The sequence below is a fragment of the Callorhinus ursinus genome, unplaced genomic scaffold (genome assembly GCF_003265705.2).
Source record: "Callorhinus ursinus isolate GAN/ISIS: 27379988/994484 unplaced genomic scaffold, GSC_fseal_2.0 scaffold34, whole genome shotgun sequence".
NCBI lineage: Eukaryota > Metazoa > Chordata > Mammalia > Carnivora > Otariidae > Callorhinus > Callorhinus ursinus.
The window spans coordinates 10,583,655-10,599,893 of NW_027397096.1; the positions used below are offsets into that span (position 1 = coordinate 10,583,655).

The 16,239-nt window shown below is 55.5% G+C and overlaps 2 protein-coding genes across 4 annotated transcripts; both read right to left on the minus strand.

The window, feature by feature from the left end:
- Window positions 1–331: 331 nt before the first annotated feature.
- Window positions 332–5,542, minus strand: MRM1 (mitochondrial rRNA methyltransferase 1). 3 transcript variants are annotated; one of them, XR_012374448.1, is made up of 6 exons: window positions 4,828–5,542; window positions 4,539–4,632; window positions 2,773–2,905; window positions 2,569–2,688; window positions 1,855–2,356; window positions 332–1,529 (listed from the first exon to the last, which is right to left on the minus strand). XR_012374448.1 is itself a non-coding variant. In XM_025851528.2 (5 exons), exons 1-5 carry the CDS (start codon window positions 5,388–5,390, stop codon window positions 2,274–2,276), a joined length of 993 nt encoding a protein of 330 aa, XP_025707313.1. In that variant the 5' UTR covers window positions 5,391–5,542; the 3' UTR covers window positions 333–2,273. The 3 variants fall into 3 exon arrangements, 2 of the variants coding, with proteins under 2 accessions (XP_025707313.1, XP_025707316.1); XM_025851528.2 differs by having other exon boundaries at window positions 333–2,356; XM_025851531.2 differs by lacking the exon at window positions 2,569–2,688 and having other exon boundaries at window positions 333–2,356.
- Window positions 5,543–6,356: 814 nt separating this feature from the next.
- On the minus strand, window positions 6,357–14,380 carry DHRS11 (dehydrogenase/reductase 11). The gene is given in 8 exon segments (XM_025851320.2): window positions 6,357–6,989; window positions 7,114–7,179; window positions 7,382–7,474; window positions 8,074–8,203; window positions 8,603–8,697; window positions 11,264–11,473; window positions 14,043–14,129; window positions 14,131–14,380. Coding segments are annotated over 8 exon segments (825 nt in total). The 5' UTR covers window positions 14,233–14,380; the 3' UTR covers window positions 6,357–6,947.
- Window positions 14,381–16,239: the final 1,859 nt, after the last annotated feature.

The following is a 16,239-nucleotide window of genomic DNA, read 5'->3' on the forward strand; positions in this document are numbered from 1 at the left end:
TTCTCGAACCCCAACGGCTCACTGGTGTCAGCAGGGGCGGGACCTGTCTCCCTCCCAAGAGATTCTGTTCGAATCAGCCTGATGCCCCTGGGCATCTGGAATATTAAAGATGTCCCCACCACCACCACCACACACATCCTCAACTCCATCTAAGGTGTAGCCAAGGTTCAAAACCACATTAGGCTCTTGGCCAAGAGCACAGCAGGGGTGGGGGAGGCCGTGTAATTTGCCCAAGGCTGACATGTGCTAGTAGAGGTCAGAATCTGTGTGGGAGTTGAAGACGGACAGCTCAAGGGGACCAACATGGTAGAGAGATCTGAGTTTCACGAAAGGATTTCTTCCTCTTTATTTTTTTTTTCAAGACTTTATTTATTTATTTGACAGAGAGAGACAAAGCAAGGGAGGGAACACAAGCAGGGGGGAGTGGGAGAGGGAGAAGCAGGCTTCCTGCCGAGCAGGGAGCCTGATGCGGGGCTCCATCCCAGGATTCTGGGATCATGACCTGAGCCGAAGGCAGACGCTTAACGACTGAGCCACCCAGGCACCCCTCTTCCTCTTTCTTGAGAGGAAGAACTTTGACTTTAGAGCAATCTTTTATTGTCTAATCTTTTAATGTCTTTCTAAACTGGCATCCCCATCAAATTCCAAGATAAACTCATTCCAAAGAGAAAAGGGTGCTATGATTTACTGAGCACCACTGTGTGGGGGGCATTGAGCTCACGTTGCCCTCTCGTCCTCCCACAACTCGGGAAGGTAGGGTGATCCCCCTTCACGGACGAGGAGACTGAGGTTCAGGTGGGAAAGGAACTTGCCCAAGGTCACACAGCAATCGGGACTTGAACTTGGGTTGCTGTCCCCCAGATCCAGGCTCCAGAGCAGTGGTTCTCAACTAGGGGCAACTGTGTCCTCCGGCGGGGACATGTGGCAATGTCTGGAGACACGTTTGGTTGTCACAACAGGGTGCAGGGCGTGCTACTGGCATCCAGTGGGGGACAAGCCATCACAACGAATGTCAAGACTGCTGAGGACCAGAAGCCCTGCTCCATTGGTTCTCGGCCGGGGCTACACAGCACACCCACTTGGCGGCTTTAACAATCCTGATACCCAGGGCTGCCCCCTGACCATTTACACCAGGTTCTCTAGGGGTAGTCCCCCAGTGTCGGTTGTTTTTGAAAGCTTGCCAGATGGTTCCAACGTGCAGCCAAGACTGCTCTACACCATTTATACTGGGGGCTTCTGCTCCACTTGTGGGACCCCGTGGGAGGAGGACCAAACCCATCTGGGGGGTATAATCGACAGCAACCCTGTGCTCATTACTACACAGAACCAAAGGCCAGGTTCTGTGGTTCATAGGTTCCTTTCTCAGAGGTGCACCGATGAGTCGCTGGTGAGGGGTTCTGGAGGGCCAGTGAGGTGAGAGGCGTTTGCTATTCTTCCCCTCGCCTCTCTGGGGGCCACCGCCAAGCACCTCCCCGGGTGGCTGCCAAAGCTACCAAGAGAGACTGTGGATCAAAGACCAAGGCTGCCACCTAGTGGAGGAATGGGACAGAACAGCCCAGGGGATTTTTTTTTTTTTTAATTTTCTTATGTTATGTTAATCCCCATACATTACATCATTAGTTTTTGATGTAGTGCTCCATGACTCATTGTTTGCGCATAACACCCAGTGCTCCACGCAGAACGTGCCCTCTTCAATACCCATCACCGGGCTAGCCCATCCCCCCCCCCTAGAACCCTCAGTTGGCCCAGGGGATTTTATTTGATCCTCACAAAGAGCCCTGGGAGGCAGGCATGGAAGGATGAAGCCATGGGCTCAAGGAACCCACTGGGGCAGAGTTTAGCCTGGATTTGTACCTGTCTCATCCACAAGAGGAACTCAGGCCTCCCTCTACGTTCTCACACTGGTTCAGGAGGAGCAGGACACCTGGACTGGGCTGCCCGATTCCCTTCTGATGTCTTCATTTCCAGGCAGGGCCCTGGAGGAGAGACCCTCTATCCCAGCCCAGCACATCCTGGAGATCAACAAGCCGCCACCCCCAAGCCCAAGGCCAAAATCAAAACAGGAAACAACTTTCCTCTGGTCTCTAGTAAAGAAGGGCCTGGGTGCACACTTGGGTAAGAGACTCCAGCACATTCGAGCGTGTGGGGGTGTGTGCCCTCCAGTACACACAACTCAGTCCAAGTCAGCTCCCATTCCGCCTCTCTTGTTCTGATCCTGAGGCCAGTCCTGGGTGCTGCGCCACTCCGGGCCCTTCGGATGTGGCTGAGGGTTCTCAGGGGTCTTGGAGAAGGTGCTCTCTCTTCCCCTCCACAGGGAAACCCTTCCTCTGGCTGCAAATGGAGTGAAGAAGAATTCCTGCGCCGACAGACAGGGGAAGGACAAGGGGAAGGGAGAGGATGGAGAGGAGGAAGGACCACATCCCAGCACTCCCTCGTTTCATCCTCAAAAGAATGCACTTTCCCCATTTGGCACATAGAGTGACAGAGACAGAGAGAGCAACTTGTTTAGGGAGAAGGAGCCGTGCGTGTGCGATCAGAGGGCAGGAGGCTGGGCAACAGCAGACTCACCTGCAGCCACGGAGACATTCAAGGACCCCAGTCCAGGAGGCAGCCGCCGGCCGGGCAGGACGGTAAGGGCCAGCTGGCAGGAGGCTTGCACGGCCGGGGACAGGCCCGAGCCCTCGTTACCTGCAGGGCACGGACGCGCAGGGCTAACAAGGCCGCAGTGGGACGCACAGATCTCAACACGGAAAAGTGGGGACATCTACCTACCCAGCACTAGGACAGTAGGCCGGTCCCAGAGGAACTCCAAGCAGCTAATGGTGGGGATCTCAGAGGACGGGGAAATCTCAGGCCCTGGGCAGCCCACCGTGCCAGCCACGAGCCAGCCCTGCCGGGCTTTAGCCTGACAAGGAGAAGAAATCACGTTCTAGCTCCCCAAACCTTCATCAGAGCCCCAGGCGAGGAGCTGGACTTGCCCATATGATCCATTCAATTCAGTCAACAGTTGTTAAGCCCCTAGAATGGACAGGCTCTGTTCTAGGCTCTGGGGACAGGGCAGGGAACAAAACAGGCCAAAATCGCAGCCACCCAGGGGAAGGGTGATTGGGGTGGGCCTCACTGAGGTGACACCGGAGGGCAGAGCTGAAGGGGATGAAGAGTACCGTGTAGACATCTGGGGTAAGAATAATCTAGGCAGAGTAAATGCAAAGGCTGAGAGGCTGGTGCTTATGGGACACGTGTGAGGAACGGCAGACGGGCAAGGTGGTGGCCCGTGGGGAGGGAGCAGCTGGGGCAGGAGAGGGAAACCAAGTGGCCACCTAAGGCAGGACCTCAAAGGCCACTGGAAGGACTTTGGCTTTTACTCTGGGAGAGCTGTAAAGGCTTTGAAAGGTTTTGAGCAGAGAAGTAAGATGGTCTGACATGCTTCAACAGAATCACTCCGCCGGCTGCGTTGAGAGCCAATAGCAGGAGGAGACTGGTGAGGATGTTTCCACAGTAAGGCAGGCAAGAGAGGATGGTGGCCTGCCCCACAGTGGGAGCCGTAGAGATGGTGAGGATTGGTGTGAATACAAAAGTGACTTCAAGGTAAAACCGACAGAATCTGCAGGTAGGTGGGCCACGGGGTGTGAGAGCAGGAAGAAGAATCAAGGGCCCCAAACAAAGGGATGCAGTCACCCTCGACTGAGCTGGGCAAGTCTACAGAAGGAAGCACTCAGCTTTGGAAATGGGAAGTGTGAAATGCCCCTCAGATCACAAAGGCAGCTGTTGAATCTGGGGCTCACGAGTAAGATCCAGGCTAGGATACGCATTTGGGAGGCATCCAAGTATAGATGCTGTGTAAAGCCTTGAGACTGGATGAAACTAAGAAATGAAGAGATCCAAGAACTGGGCCTGGAAGCCCTGAGGGGGCGGCTGGTCAGGGGAGCAGCCAAATGCAAGGCAAGACTGCCCCCCTGTGTCCAGCAAGAGAAGGACAGCTGAAGACCAAAAGCTGGAGCAGTAGAGGGGTTTCTTAGGTTTATCCCTTCCTGGACATCAAAGTTGTTTCTTGTTGTTGTTGATGATGGTGGTGGTGGTGGTTTGTTTGAGTTTTTGTTTTTTGTGGGGGTGGGAGGAGGGGAAAGGCAGAGATTAGTCTGTCCTCGTTCAAAGAGCCTTTGGAGATGTGTCTCTACTCAGCGAATGCATGATTCCTGCCACCCAGCTTCCCACAGTTGAACAAAAAGTATTTACTGACAACCTACTGAGAAGGCAGTGAGGCTCTCAGGTACATTAGCCTACGGGGCAAAGAGATGCCTGGGGAAGAAGTGAGGTTAAAGGGAATGAAGCTACGAAGTCTCTAACTTCAGATCCTGCTCTACGTATGGTTTCGAAAATTCCAGGATCCTTCCCTTCCCAAAGCGATTCAGAAGGGCGTAGGGAAGGATGCCAACATCCTCCCCTTCCTCCATCAGCTGCTGGATGAGTGCCCTTGGAGAGACTGAGCTTGGCTCATTTCTGCTCCTTTACCCACCGCCCCCCCTGCGCGCCATTACCTGTAGAAAGCCGGCCAGGTCATCAGTGGAGAACACGTCCATCACCTCCAGAGCCCCCGCGCTGGCCTTGCTGACTACCGGAGTGAGTGGGCAGCTGCAAATTTCCCCATGCCCCGCATTAATCTGGGTAATCTCAAACCTAGTGGCCCTGCCCTCCGCCTGGGCCCCCAAGGGTTAAGGTGAGAATTCTGGCGATGGGGAGGCCTGGCTGAGGGATCAAGAATCAAGGTGCTTAGAAACTCGGCTGCGCCCCAAACTGGGGCACATGGGGACTAAGGGACGTCCGTGCCTGTTTCTCCCGCTGGTGATGACTTTATCCACTCCGAGGAAGTGAGCAGAACGCAGCACGGCCCCAAGATTCCGGGGATCCTGGAGCCTCTCGAGGACGAGCCACAGCTGCTGGGGGTCGTCGCCTGGCCTCGCCTCCCCGACCTCGGTCCAAGGCCGAGGCTTCAGCGGGCTCACCTCCATGCAGACGCCCTGGTGGACCTGAAAGCGGCACAGGGCGTCCAGCTTCTGCCGTCTGGGCCGCAGAACGGGGATGTCCCGCGCCTCTGCCGCCCGGAGCAGCTCGGCCCTCTCCCCCTGCAGCCCGGACCTGCCGGCCTGGAGCAGGAGCCTGGTCACGCAGCGACGGGCGGCCCGCAGGGCCAGGAGACAAGGGGACAGGCCAAACAGAAGTTCCAGTCCCCCCGCAGAGCGCGAGGTCGGCGCCAGGTCGTCCAGCAGCAGGCGGCTCAGCTCCTCCCCGCCTGGCCGCTCCCCACGCCGCGCCGCTCCGGAGAAATGACGCGCGGGGAGGCGCCCCGAGCAACGCCAGGTCGCGCCCCCGACGGCCAAGAGCAGTGCCATGGTCAATGCCCCTGCAGCGTCATCTGGAGCGCTCTCTCCCGCCGGGGCCGACTCCCGGCTCCCCGACACGGGTGAAGGGGACGAACGGCCTGGACTGCCCCGCGAAGACTACCCAGAAGCAGGGAGCCGAACCACAGCGGCCCCGCCCCGCCTCCCACGTGGGCGACCCCGCTTCCGGGTCCAGGCGGCCCGCCCCCTGCCCGCCGACGCACTGCGCATGCCCTGCCGCCGGGCCGTGCCCACAGAGCCTCCTGCAGGGCGGGCTGAACCGCCGCCTGTCTGTACCCGCCGCCGGCCGAGCCACCCCTACCAGCGACTTCATTCTGCGCCCTTCCAGGTCCCAAGAGGTCCCAGGAGGCTGGAGGGCCACACTCACCCCAGGCACCAGCAAAGGCCACTTTAAGAGCAGGTGTTCAACCAGATCAATCGTGGTGACTCCCTGCCCCCGTCCAGCTCACCACCCGGTGCTGGTGATTTTCCTTAGAAACTTCTGCATCCAGCCCCTCCTCTGCACCTCCACTGCCTTGTCAAACCCTCGGCATCAGTCAGCAGGACCGCAGCAGTAACTTCCTATCCCGTGGCGGCTGATTCTCTTAAGTGACAGCTCTGTGCCTGTCCTGCGCCTGCTGACAAGCCAACTGATGCCCTCGGCCCACAGGTAATGGGCAGTCTCCTGGCTCAGCACTCAGACCTCCGGTGATTCAGGCAGGAGCTTCCTTTCCAGCCCCGCACACCCGCGCACTATGTTCCGTGCTGTTCCCACACCACTGCCTGCTCAGCCAGCCTCCCACCCTCGTCTCCACTGTTGTCCTCTTTCCTGGCTGGCAAACTCCGACCCATTTTCAAGACCCAACCCAAACCCACGTCTGCTACCTAAGGTCATCCACACTCCAGGAGTGATGCCCCAAATCCACCCACAACCTCCCCTGATCACACGGAAAAGGAGGAAGAACTGAAAGACACTCCTGAAGTTGTTGCAATTTTTTTTTAATTACCACAGTGAAATCCACTTGGGATGGCAGGCCCTGGTATTCAGCTGCCATAGTCAGTGGAGTGATGACCCCTGTGGGAGCCGAGAAGCCAAGACTGGGCTGGAGAACTGGGATGGGGGAAGTGAAGGGGTGATGGGGGCAGTAGGGCAGGGAGAGGAGGGATCCTGGAGCCTTGGATTACCATTCAGATGGAAGGTGAGGGCTTCTCTCTGCCACCTCCTTCCTGAGGGACAGGGGGAGCCCCCCTTTTGGCCACAGTCCCTTCCCCAGGTCAAAAGGAAGAGACGGAAGAGAGCAAACAAAGGCCAAGGAGCGTAAGAAGGGGACCGAGAACGAGTTAACAGGTAAAATAATCAGGGACACCACCTCCTCTTCCCAGCCCACTGTTCCTATTTGTGATGGAAACGATTTGATAAGATATAAAAACTTCAAACAAATTTTTTAGCCCCTGGTGGGGTGGGGAGAGGAAGCAGAATCCAGGAGTCCAGAAATCAACACCTAAAATCCAGAGGCAGGAGCCAAGCCGCGAGGGGCGGGGAGGGAAGGCCGAGCTCCCCACAGGAAACTAGATCACCTGCTCCGTGGGCCTCATCTGGATATCTCCAATCTGCTGAAAGGCACAAGGCTTGAGGCGGCCAGGACGTTCTCCCCACCCCCTTAGGCCTCCCTGCTGTCCTCCTCTGAGGATGGCTGGCCTCCTCCAGGGGGTGCGCAGTCAAGGCCAGACTCACCTGGACATGTGGAGGGGTGCTGAGGACATAGATGACAGCCTCGGCCACATCCTCGGGCTTGAGACACTGGAGAGCACCGGAGGAAAGGGGGTGAGGTGAGGGCAGAATGGACCTCCCACCTCTAACGTCCTCTCTAGCATCTTCATCCCCACCCCAGCCCTCCAGGAGGGGCAACAGGCTGGCTAGAAGGGTTCGGTCCAAAGGCCAGGGTTCCCTCTGCCTTTACGTAGGGGGTGAGTGGCTCAGCCGTCCCAGAGGGAGGCCCCACCTTTATGCATTCATAGGTGGCAGCTGCCTTCTCAGGGTCCTTGTCATGGAGTTTGAAGGCGAATTGTGTCTCCACCACTTCTGGAGAGATGCACTGGACCAACAGAGAGGGCCTGCTCAGGGGCCGAGCCAAGCCCCACTTCCACCCCAATCAGAGGCCGGGCTTTGGGGAGGGCAGGATGGAGACGGTGGGGCCCCCTGCTTCCCGGTGATGGCTGCCCCATGTCCAGCAACCACCCCATCCTCTCAAAGCTGCAATGATCACAGTGATACCTGCAACCTACAGAGCCCTTATCAGGTAAGGGTTTTCCAACAATGTCCCTTAAAACATCATAGCCAGGTAGGGGTCACTGTCTCCATTTTATGAGTGAGAAGGCTGAGGTTTGGAGGGGCTGAGTGAGCTGCCCAGGGCCCTGCGGCCTTCCAGCGAAGAGCCCAGAGTCCGGGTTTCCAGCCAGGCTGTCCCACACCCCTTGCTTTCCCCCAGTCTCACCCACTGTGTTCCCTTTCCCATCAGCCCCCTCCCCCCTCACAGGCAAGGACTGGGCAGGGTCATGCAAGCAGTGGCAGAGCCCAGGGGCCCTGTGCCCTCACACTCCCAGCAGCAAACCCTGACCAGTGTGTGTGGGGGGTGGGAAGGGCCTGTGCCCCCCCTGCCCCCCCCACTGCCCTAGGGCCAGGCCGCACCCTCACCGTGGCTCGGATGTGGGTCTGGGCCTCCCGAAGCTCTTGCCTCAGTCCCTCTGTCAGGGCGGTGACAGCATACTTGGTAGCACTATAGAAATGGATCATGGAGTGGGGTGACACTTGGTGACCCGACATGCTGGGTGGAGGGAGAGAAGGGGAAGGAAGAGAGTGAAGCTGCCGAGAGCAGCCACGTCCCCTGCTGCGCCAGTCAGCCCCGCCACCCGGATGCCCCACAGAACCCTGCTCAACGGGACCTCTGGGGGCCCACTAAGGTAGCTTCTGTGATTCAAGCAGCTCCTGCAAGCCCTGAGCTCCCTGCGAGTCCAACTAGGGCCTGGCACTTGATATGCCCTATTCCTTCCCTCACCCATAATTGGGCCATTTGGCTGCTAACCGGCTATTAAATCCCTACTTTACCACCAATGAAATGGACCTCCAAAGAGGTCAAATGAGCTGCAACAGATCACTCAGCATGGTCACCCAGCTTGGTGGGTGAGTGGTGGTCTGAGCTTTAGCCCTTGGCCACCTGCCTCACCTGTTGATGTTAATGATATGCCCGTCATCCACCTTGCGTTCCTTCATGGACTGGTAGGCCTCCCGGGTGCAGATGCTGAGGGCCAGCACGTTCACCTGCAGGCCGAGGAGGGCAATGGGGTGTCTCCAGCTTGGGCCCATCTGAGCAGGTAACAGAGCCACAGAGCAGCCCCCGCCCAGGGCGGGTGGCATTCCAAAACAGTGTCCAGGTCCTATCAGAGACCACCAATGGCTCCAGGGTACCTTGCCTCCCCCGAAAGCCACCAGCCCCAGCTGACAGTAGTGGTAGGTAGCTCCTCTCCCCCGGTGAACCCTCTCCTCCCCCAGTTTCTGTAAACAGGAACAGAACACCCCCAAACCTATCCATGAGCCCGGAACCTCCCTGTCTTGGCTGTCTCCTCTGCAAACAATAGAACGTCTGCCTTAGAGAACCATCTCCTTTTCTTCCCCAAACACCCTACTCTTCTCTGGGTCAGCGTCCCTGGCCCTGCTCTCTCTAAAAAGCCTAAAATCCTTCCTAAGATGGCTTTAAAAAATCTCTCTCCTCAAGCACAGACCCTAGCCTCTCCCCACCCTACCGAGTACTCTCTGCTGCCTTCCCGTCCCCTCCCCCGCAACTATAAGCAGAGAAGACCTGACCTTCCTTCCTTCCGTGCCTTCCTTTACCCTCTGTTCCATCTACAAGACTAGGCACAGAGACTTTTTAGGGGGTGGGGTAATTGGTCACAGGATGGAAGGGGAGCTCCCAAGCACATGGGGGCTTTCTGTCTTCCTTGGCTTCTGCCAGAGGTGACCCCAAATCCCCACCCTCCAGGGAACAAAGGCCTGAAGAAATATCTCAGCTCTAAAGCTCCCGCCAAGCCCCACCCCTCCCCCATGAGGACAAGCGGAGACAAAGCTTTCAGCAGGTCCTCATGTCTCTCCTCCAGGGAAGAAACAAGACCAGCCCAGACATTCGATGTTTCTCGGGTGTCAGAGCCAGGCATCGGGTCAGAACACTCTTGGCATGAACTTGCCTCAGCATTCATGGGCTTTCAGCCCTGTTTCTGGCCCTCTTAGTGAAAGGGTCTTAAGGATTCGATATAAGTCCCTCATTTTACAGATGTGGAAGTTGAGGTCCAGGTTTAGAGACCCACTTACTGCAGGCAAGGACCACAACTCAGATCTCCCAGAAGGCTCTCTGAGCACAGGGGTAGTGCCTCATTTTCATGGTTCACTGTTTCAACATTCATTGTTCATTTGCAGGCCCAAGCACCTTTTGGGTGCTAAATCAATTGTGGGAAAAGACACATCCCCATGCACACACTACTTTCAACTTCTCAGGAAACTTTTTTTTAAATTTTTTTATTAGACAGAGAGAGGTACAAGCAGGGGGAGCAGCAGAGGGAGAAGGAGAAGCAGGCTCCCTGCTTCAGGGAGCCCGATGTGGGGTTCGATCCCAGGACCGCAGGATCATGACCTGAGCCGAAGGCAGACGCTTAACCGTCTGAGCCACCCAGGCACCCTCAGGAAACTTTTATACCCTAATATTACCCATAATATAGTCTACAGGTTGAAAACAAGGCTGTGTTTGGTCTATACAAAATTTTAAAACACTTTCAATTCATTCCCAACATGTACTGGAAGATTTCATTCACTCAAAAAATATCTATTGAGTATCTACTGGATATCTATTATGGGCTGAGGCTATACAACAGAGAATAAACCAGACAAAAATCCTTGCCCTAGGGTGCCTGGGTGGCTCAGTCCGTTAGGCGTCTGCCTTCGGCTTAAGTCATGATCCCAGGGTCCTGGGATCAAGCCCCACATCGGGCTCCCTGCTCAGCAGGAAGTCTGCTTCTCCCTCTGCCCCTCCCCCCTGCTCGTGCTCTCACTCGCTTTCTCAAATGAATAAATAAAAAATCTTTATTAAAAAAAAATCCTTCCCCTTGTGGAGCTGAGGTTTTGGTAAATGGGAGGGGTAGGATGTCACAGAAAAACCCAGGCTCTCCACTCCTCTCAAAGAAACCATAAGATCTGGCCACACTGGACCCACAATGCACTACCACAGTGATGCGGGATGTCAGCAGTCAGCCTTGTACTTGGCCGTGTGCTCCCGCATTTACTGCACACTCCACCTGACCCAGCTCACTCACTCAGGTATTTACCTGGCCCCGGGGGACCCTGGGCCCTAGATATTTTTGGTATAGGTGTGTTCACCCCAATTAAATGTGACAAGACTGCAGCTCATAGAGGGTAACCACCTGCCTGAAGCCACAGGGTGACTGGCAGGGCTGGGTCAGAACCTCATCTCCTGTCTCTTGGTTCCTTTGCTTCCTGTAAGACCATGTTCCCAAGCACTCAGCATGGTGCCGACACACACGGCATTCAATAAGCAGTTCTCTTCCCTACTAGTCTTTCTTCCAGTAGAAGGAAATCAGCCTGGACTTCAGAAAACTGCCCCTTTAAGGGGCTCAAGGGAAAGGAGAACAAAAGATATGGCCATGCATCCACTCACTATGCCTTTGGTAGGGAAAGAAGCAAGGGGAGAGTCAAGGTGCCCCAGGTAGGAACCCAAAGCTCCCTCTTGCTAGATGTCCTACCCTGAGTAGCCCTCTGGTTCACAAAGCCCTGGCTCCCCTACTCTCCCCCCAGCCCCACCCTCCAGGCCTGCAGCCCTTACATTGAACATGTCCTTCCAGCCGCTGGTACTGCCTGACAGCAGGGTGTCAGGCCGGGCCAAGCCAGCATTGTTGATGCAGATGTCCACACCGCCATGCTGAGACCGGACGGCCGAGAACATGGAGAGGATACCCTCCTCGCTGGACAGGTCACATCTGTGGGGGATCAAAGTCCCGGGGTAGCCTGCACTCTTACATTCGGCAGCCAGCTCCTACGAAACCCGACAGGGGGCTAACTGGGGTGAGCTGCTCACGCCCACACCGTCCTGCCCAGGACAACCTTCCTCCACTGTCACCGCTCACAGAACTTGCTCCTTTGGCGGCCATCTTCCAGCCGCACAGATGTTGGGACTACCGGTCCTCTTTGGTCAAAGTCCAGGAGATTATGAGCACCCCCTGAGTGAGGGGGGCCCAGGGGAGTTGAGATCATCAATGGAGGAATCCCCTGATAAACTCGAGTCTTCAGTTCAGAAAAGGGAGAGGGGAGCCAGGAGCCCTAGGCATAGCGTGACCTCTCTTTCTTCTGCCTCTCCTCCAACGGGAACCCCTCCTCGGCTCACAGGTAAGCTGTACCTCTCACCCCACCCCATGCTTCTTCCACCAGTGCCATGAGTCACTAAGCTGGTTACTCCGGGATTCTCTCCTCTCCCGTTCCCTCCTCCAGTCCCTCCCAGAGGGCTTAGGTCTGAACTGTCACCCTCCCTCCACAGAGGGCAGCCAGCTGGCTTTCGAGTTGGGCCCAACTGCCAGTCTCCCCTCGCCCTACCTCTAGGAAAGGTGAGGAAGTCAGGACAGATTCTTTCCGTCTGTCCCACAGTGTACCCTCCGTTACCCCAAAATTTCTGGGGATATGATGAGGCAAGTCACGTGGCAGGTGACCCTGGGCAGCCCCAGTGTATCAACAGGGACCTCAGCACACTGAGGAGCCCTGAGACAGAAAGACCGGAGGAAGCAGAGCCACTGGGAGGTGGCCGTGAGGGCCGTGGAGACTCAGAAGCAGGAAGAAACCAAGCTGTGTGGCCTTGGAGGCCGGTGCCTGGGCACCTGAGCCTCGGGAAGGTGACCGTACATGTGTGGGAGGGAGAGAGTTGGGGGGTAGGAGGCGCCCTAGGCCAGCTGCCCTGGCCTCGAACCCCTTCCTCCCCAAATCAAGATGGGAATAAAGGGCTAGAGATTCTTCTCTGCCTTAACTCTCCAAGCGTTCAAAAGGTATGGTCCTCCGGGACTTAGCAGGCCCCGCTGACCCCCTTTCACCTACTCACAACCACCTCAGGAGACAGGGCTTCTCTCTGTCGGAGGCCAGAACTCAAACTCTGCTTTAGTATCAGTAAGAGCAAACTAAGGAAGCCTGGGATTCTCCCTTCCATCTCCAGACTCAAATCCCCGCAGGAAAACCAGATTGCAGGGCCGGGGGACATATTGCTCCCTGTCCTCATTTATCCTAGAAATGACCCTAAACCATGTCTGTCCCCTCACAGCACAGGCATTTCTCTCATTAAAAGAGTCATCCTGGGGCTGGGTGAGCAGCCTGATGATCCCCTTGGAGCTCAGGGACCCCTCTCCTGGCTAGTTTGGGGTGGAGGAGTAGGAAAGAGAAGGCAACAGCAGCTTTAGAATTAAAGAATCCAGCGGTGTAAATCCTGGTCTGATCATCTAGGCTCCAAGGCTGGGGCTGGGCCCTGAGCTCCTCGGATTAGGAGAAAGGGAGAGGTAGAGTAGAGCAGTGGTATAGCTGGGTGACCTTGGGACTATCTAGGCAGCTATAAAGTGTACCTTTGGTCAGCAGCAGGGGAGGGGACAGCCCTCCTTCCGGTACACCTTCTCCCTCTGTCCGCACCCAAGGCCTCCTTATGCAGGGACTTTGAGCAATGGTGAAAATAATGCCCTGCAGCTAAGCACTGGCCCAAACCCCAAGAGTGATTCCTGCCAGGAGCAAATCCAAAGATGACCTGTGATGGAAATTTCTCGTCTTCTTCCTTCCTCTTACAACACGGCCAACTTCATTTCATTTTTCTCTGAGCTCTTAGTGCTCACATCTTGCGGCTCCCAACCCCAGGGTTGGGAAAGAACAACCAGGAGTTCCAGTTCCACACTGCTTTGTCCCCTCAGGGCTCACATATTCCGCACCTTATTTCACCTACTCAGTCCCACCTAGGACAGTGAAATTGGAGAAAGGTCTATCTGTAAATATCCCCCTGGGTAGGGGTTAACCCTTAAATTTGGGGGTGAGGAAGGAGAGGGCAAGTCTCTTTTGAGAAGCTCCATTCCCACCCCAAAACCACTCTCAGTCCTGGGTAAAAAATCATCATGATCAAAACCTCTAGCCCCTGTTCATCTGACTGGCAGCCACTTTGCTCTGCTTTGTGGGCGAGGTCTGGGGACTAGAGGAAACAATCCAGTAGCCAATTTAGCCCCTGAGGCCAGAAAGCTTTCTTTCCTTCTCCCTGGCTTCCCCTTTCCTCTGACTACCTGGGCAGGCAGATAGGCAGGGAGAAAGTTGCCAAGGAGTCAGAGATTTGGTACACTGGAGTAGAGTCTGTCAGGAGTAGGTAGGGGCTCCTTAAAAGACGGGACTTTCTAAAAGGGAAGGGAGAGGCCTGCCCTACTAGGTATCCAAGCCTCCCACTCTGATCCCGTTGCAAATGGCCTTGGGGTGACGGGCAAGGGAGGTCAGGGTCGCAGCCTGGCTCAGGTCACCACTCCCTCCCCACCCCCAGCCCAGACCCTACCCCGGCGGAAACGATGCCTCCCAGAACGACCTTCTCCCCGGTGGGGACTTACCTCGATGTTGCCCACGGTGCGGGCACAACCCACTACCTTCAGTCCCTGCTGGACCAGGGCCCGGGCCACAGCCGCGCCGATGCCCCCCCGAAGCTCCTGTCACCAACGCCAGCCGGTCCCGCCACCGCTCCATGCCAGCCCTAGCGGTGGTCCCGAGGCGCCCGCCCACCTCGCTCCGGGAGCCGGACATTTGGATCGCGGAGCTCCGCCCAGGGTCGCAGGGGCTCAGCCGCTCTTCGGTCACCGCCACGAACGCTGCAGCAGCCGATCCGCTACGCTCCGAGCCGCGCCCGAACCCGCCTCCATTCTGCCGGGCCCGGGGCTGGGGCTCCACCCTCCTCACCCCCGCCACCCGCCCCATCCAGCCGGGGGGCGGTCCCGGCCTGCCCCGCCCCCGTATCACGCCCCTTCCGGCCCTGCCCCGAGCCTGGCGGGAGGTGGGAAGCCAGGCTTCCCGCGGCGCCCGTCGGCGCGGGAGGGTGCCGGGAGCTTGAGGCTCTGCTTCCCATAGGGGCGGGGAAACCGATGTTTAGCGGGGGCTTGCTCCAGGCCTAGGCCCGAGGCTGCACGTACCCCTGCTCCGTGTTCAGTCTCCCTTCCCAGTTCCTGAGCCCTAAGGTCAGGAGGAGAAATTACGGGCATTTAAGGTGACTCCACCCCCAGTGGCTGATGGGAAGGGTTCAGCCCAGAAAAGGTTGTGTCTCAGCTATCACCGCCCAGTTACCTTGAGAGACTCTCAACCCTACCTGATCCCTTGGTGTTACCGGAATGAGAACTCAAAAATGGAAATATTCCCAAGTACACGTTTATTGGCCTACTGTCTCCAACTGTCCTAGACCCTCCCACTCCCAATGAGACAAATGTTATCACTATGTATGCCCAAGATTAAAGCAATAGCTAGTATTTATTGAGGCCTTACTGTATAATGGGCACTTTTAAGCACTTTAAATATATTAACAAATACGCACAACAGCCCTATGAGATACTACTTATTAGTCTTCATTGTATAAAGGACTATACGAGACAGACAGGGGTAGAGCATGGTCTGGACTTCACAGTGTCCAGTCTTAGGCCAGGGGATGTGCTCCTAAACTGCCTTCTCTCCATTCTCCCCTTTGTCTCTTCTTGGGTTATTGGTTTTGCTCAGAGGAGAGTTCACTTTGCTCTCTGACCTCTCAGGATGTTCCATCAAAGCTCTGGAAACTGCCTTCCTTACCTCTGCATTAATATAGCCCTCCTTCCAAAGAAAAAACACGTCTGCCTAAGGAATCCCTCCCCTGCAAGCAATGGTATAAGCAGTAAATGCGGCTGGTTTATTCATTCACCAAGTACTCATGTGTTTTGCCTAAGGATAAAGATTAAATTAAAATGAAACCAGCCCTTACTTTTAGGGATGAGAGAACTTGACAGCAAAGGTGGTGAAGAGAGGTTTGGGCTCAGGGTCCAGGGCTGTGGGGGATCCTTAGTCATTTTTCCTGGATTCCAGAATGAAGTGAACAAAGGTCAGAGAGACTCATTTTACTTCTGCCCCATCCCTATACAACAGTTAGATTTTGAAAAGACAAATGAAGGGGTATATCAAAGAAATGCCACCATCTATAAAAATTAAATCTAAGCTTCTGCTGTTACCCACCTGAAATCTGATTAAATGGTAGAGAGCCTGTAAAATTGACTCCATCCCCACTGCAGAGGTACTGACAGTCCCACTCTTTGCCTGCTGTCCACCAAGTATTAGCAACACGCAGACACAAAGCTCTAAGCACATGTCTACTACTGACTCAACCTTTTAAATGGCAGCCAAATGCTAGTCCTCGGGGAATCCCTCTCCTTCAGTACTCACAGACAGCTGATGGAAGCAGTACACTGTAATGCCATAGTGACTTTATTGTTGGAAACCAGATAAGGAGCATGCACTTACAGACTGCAATGTGGTTAGCTCTGGGTGCAGCCTTCTAGTCCCAGGTCTACATGCTAGAGTAATTCCTTCTCAGGCAACCCTTGATGGAAATTCTGCCAAGTTCTGTTTTCATTCTTCTAGTTCAATATGAATCTCTGAATTTAAGGTGTTTTATGTTAGGTATCACGGAATTTTTAGTAACAGCAATTAACAATGTCATGCGAAAGATGCTAGCTGGCCAATATTTAAAGGTATTGCAGCAAATTTATTCTTTCAAAACAAAAGACTGGAAACCGCTTT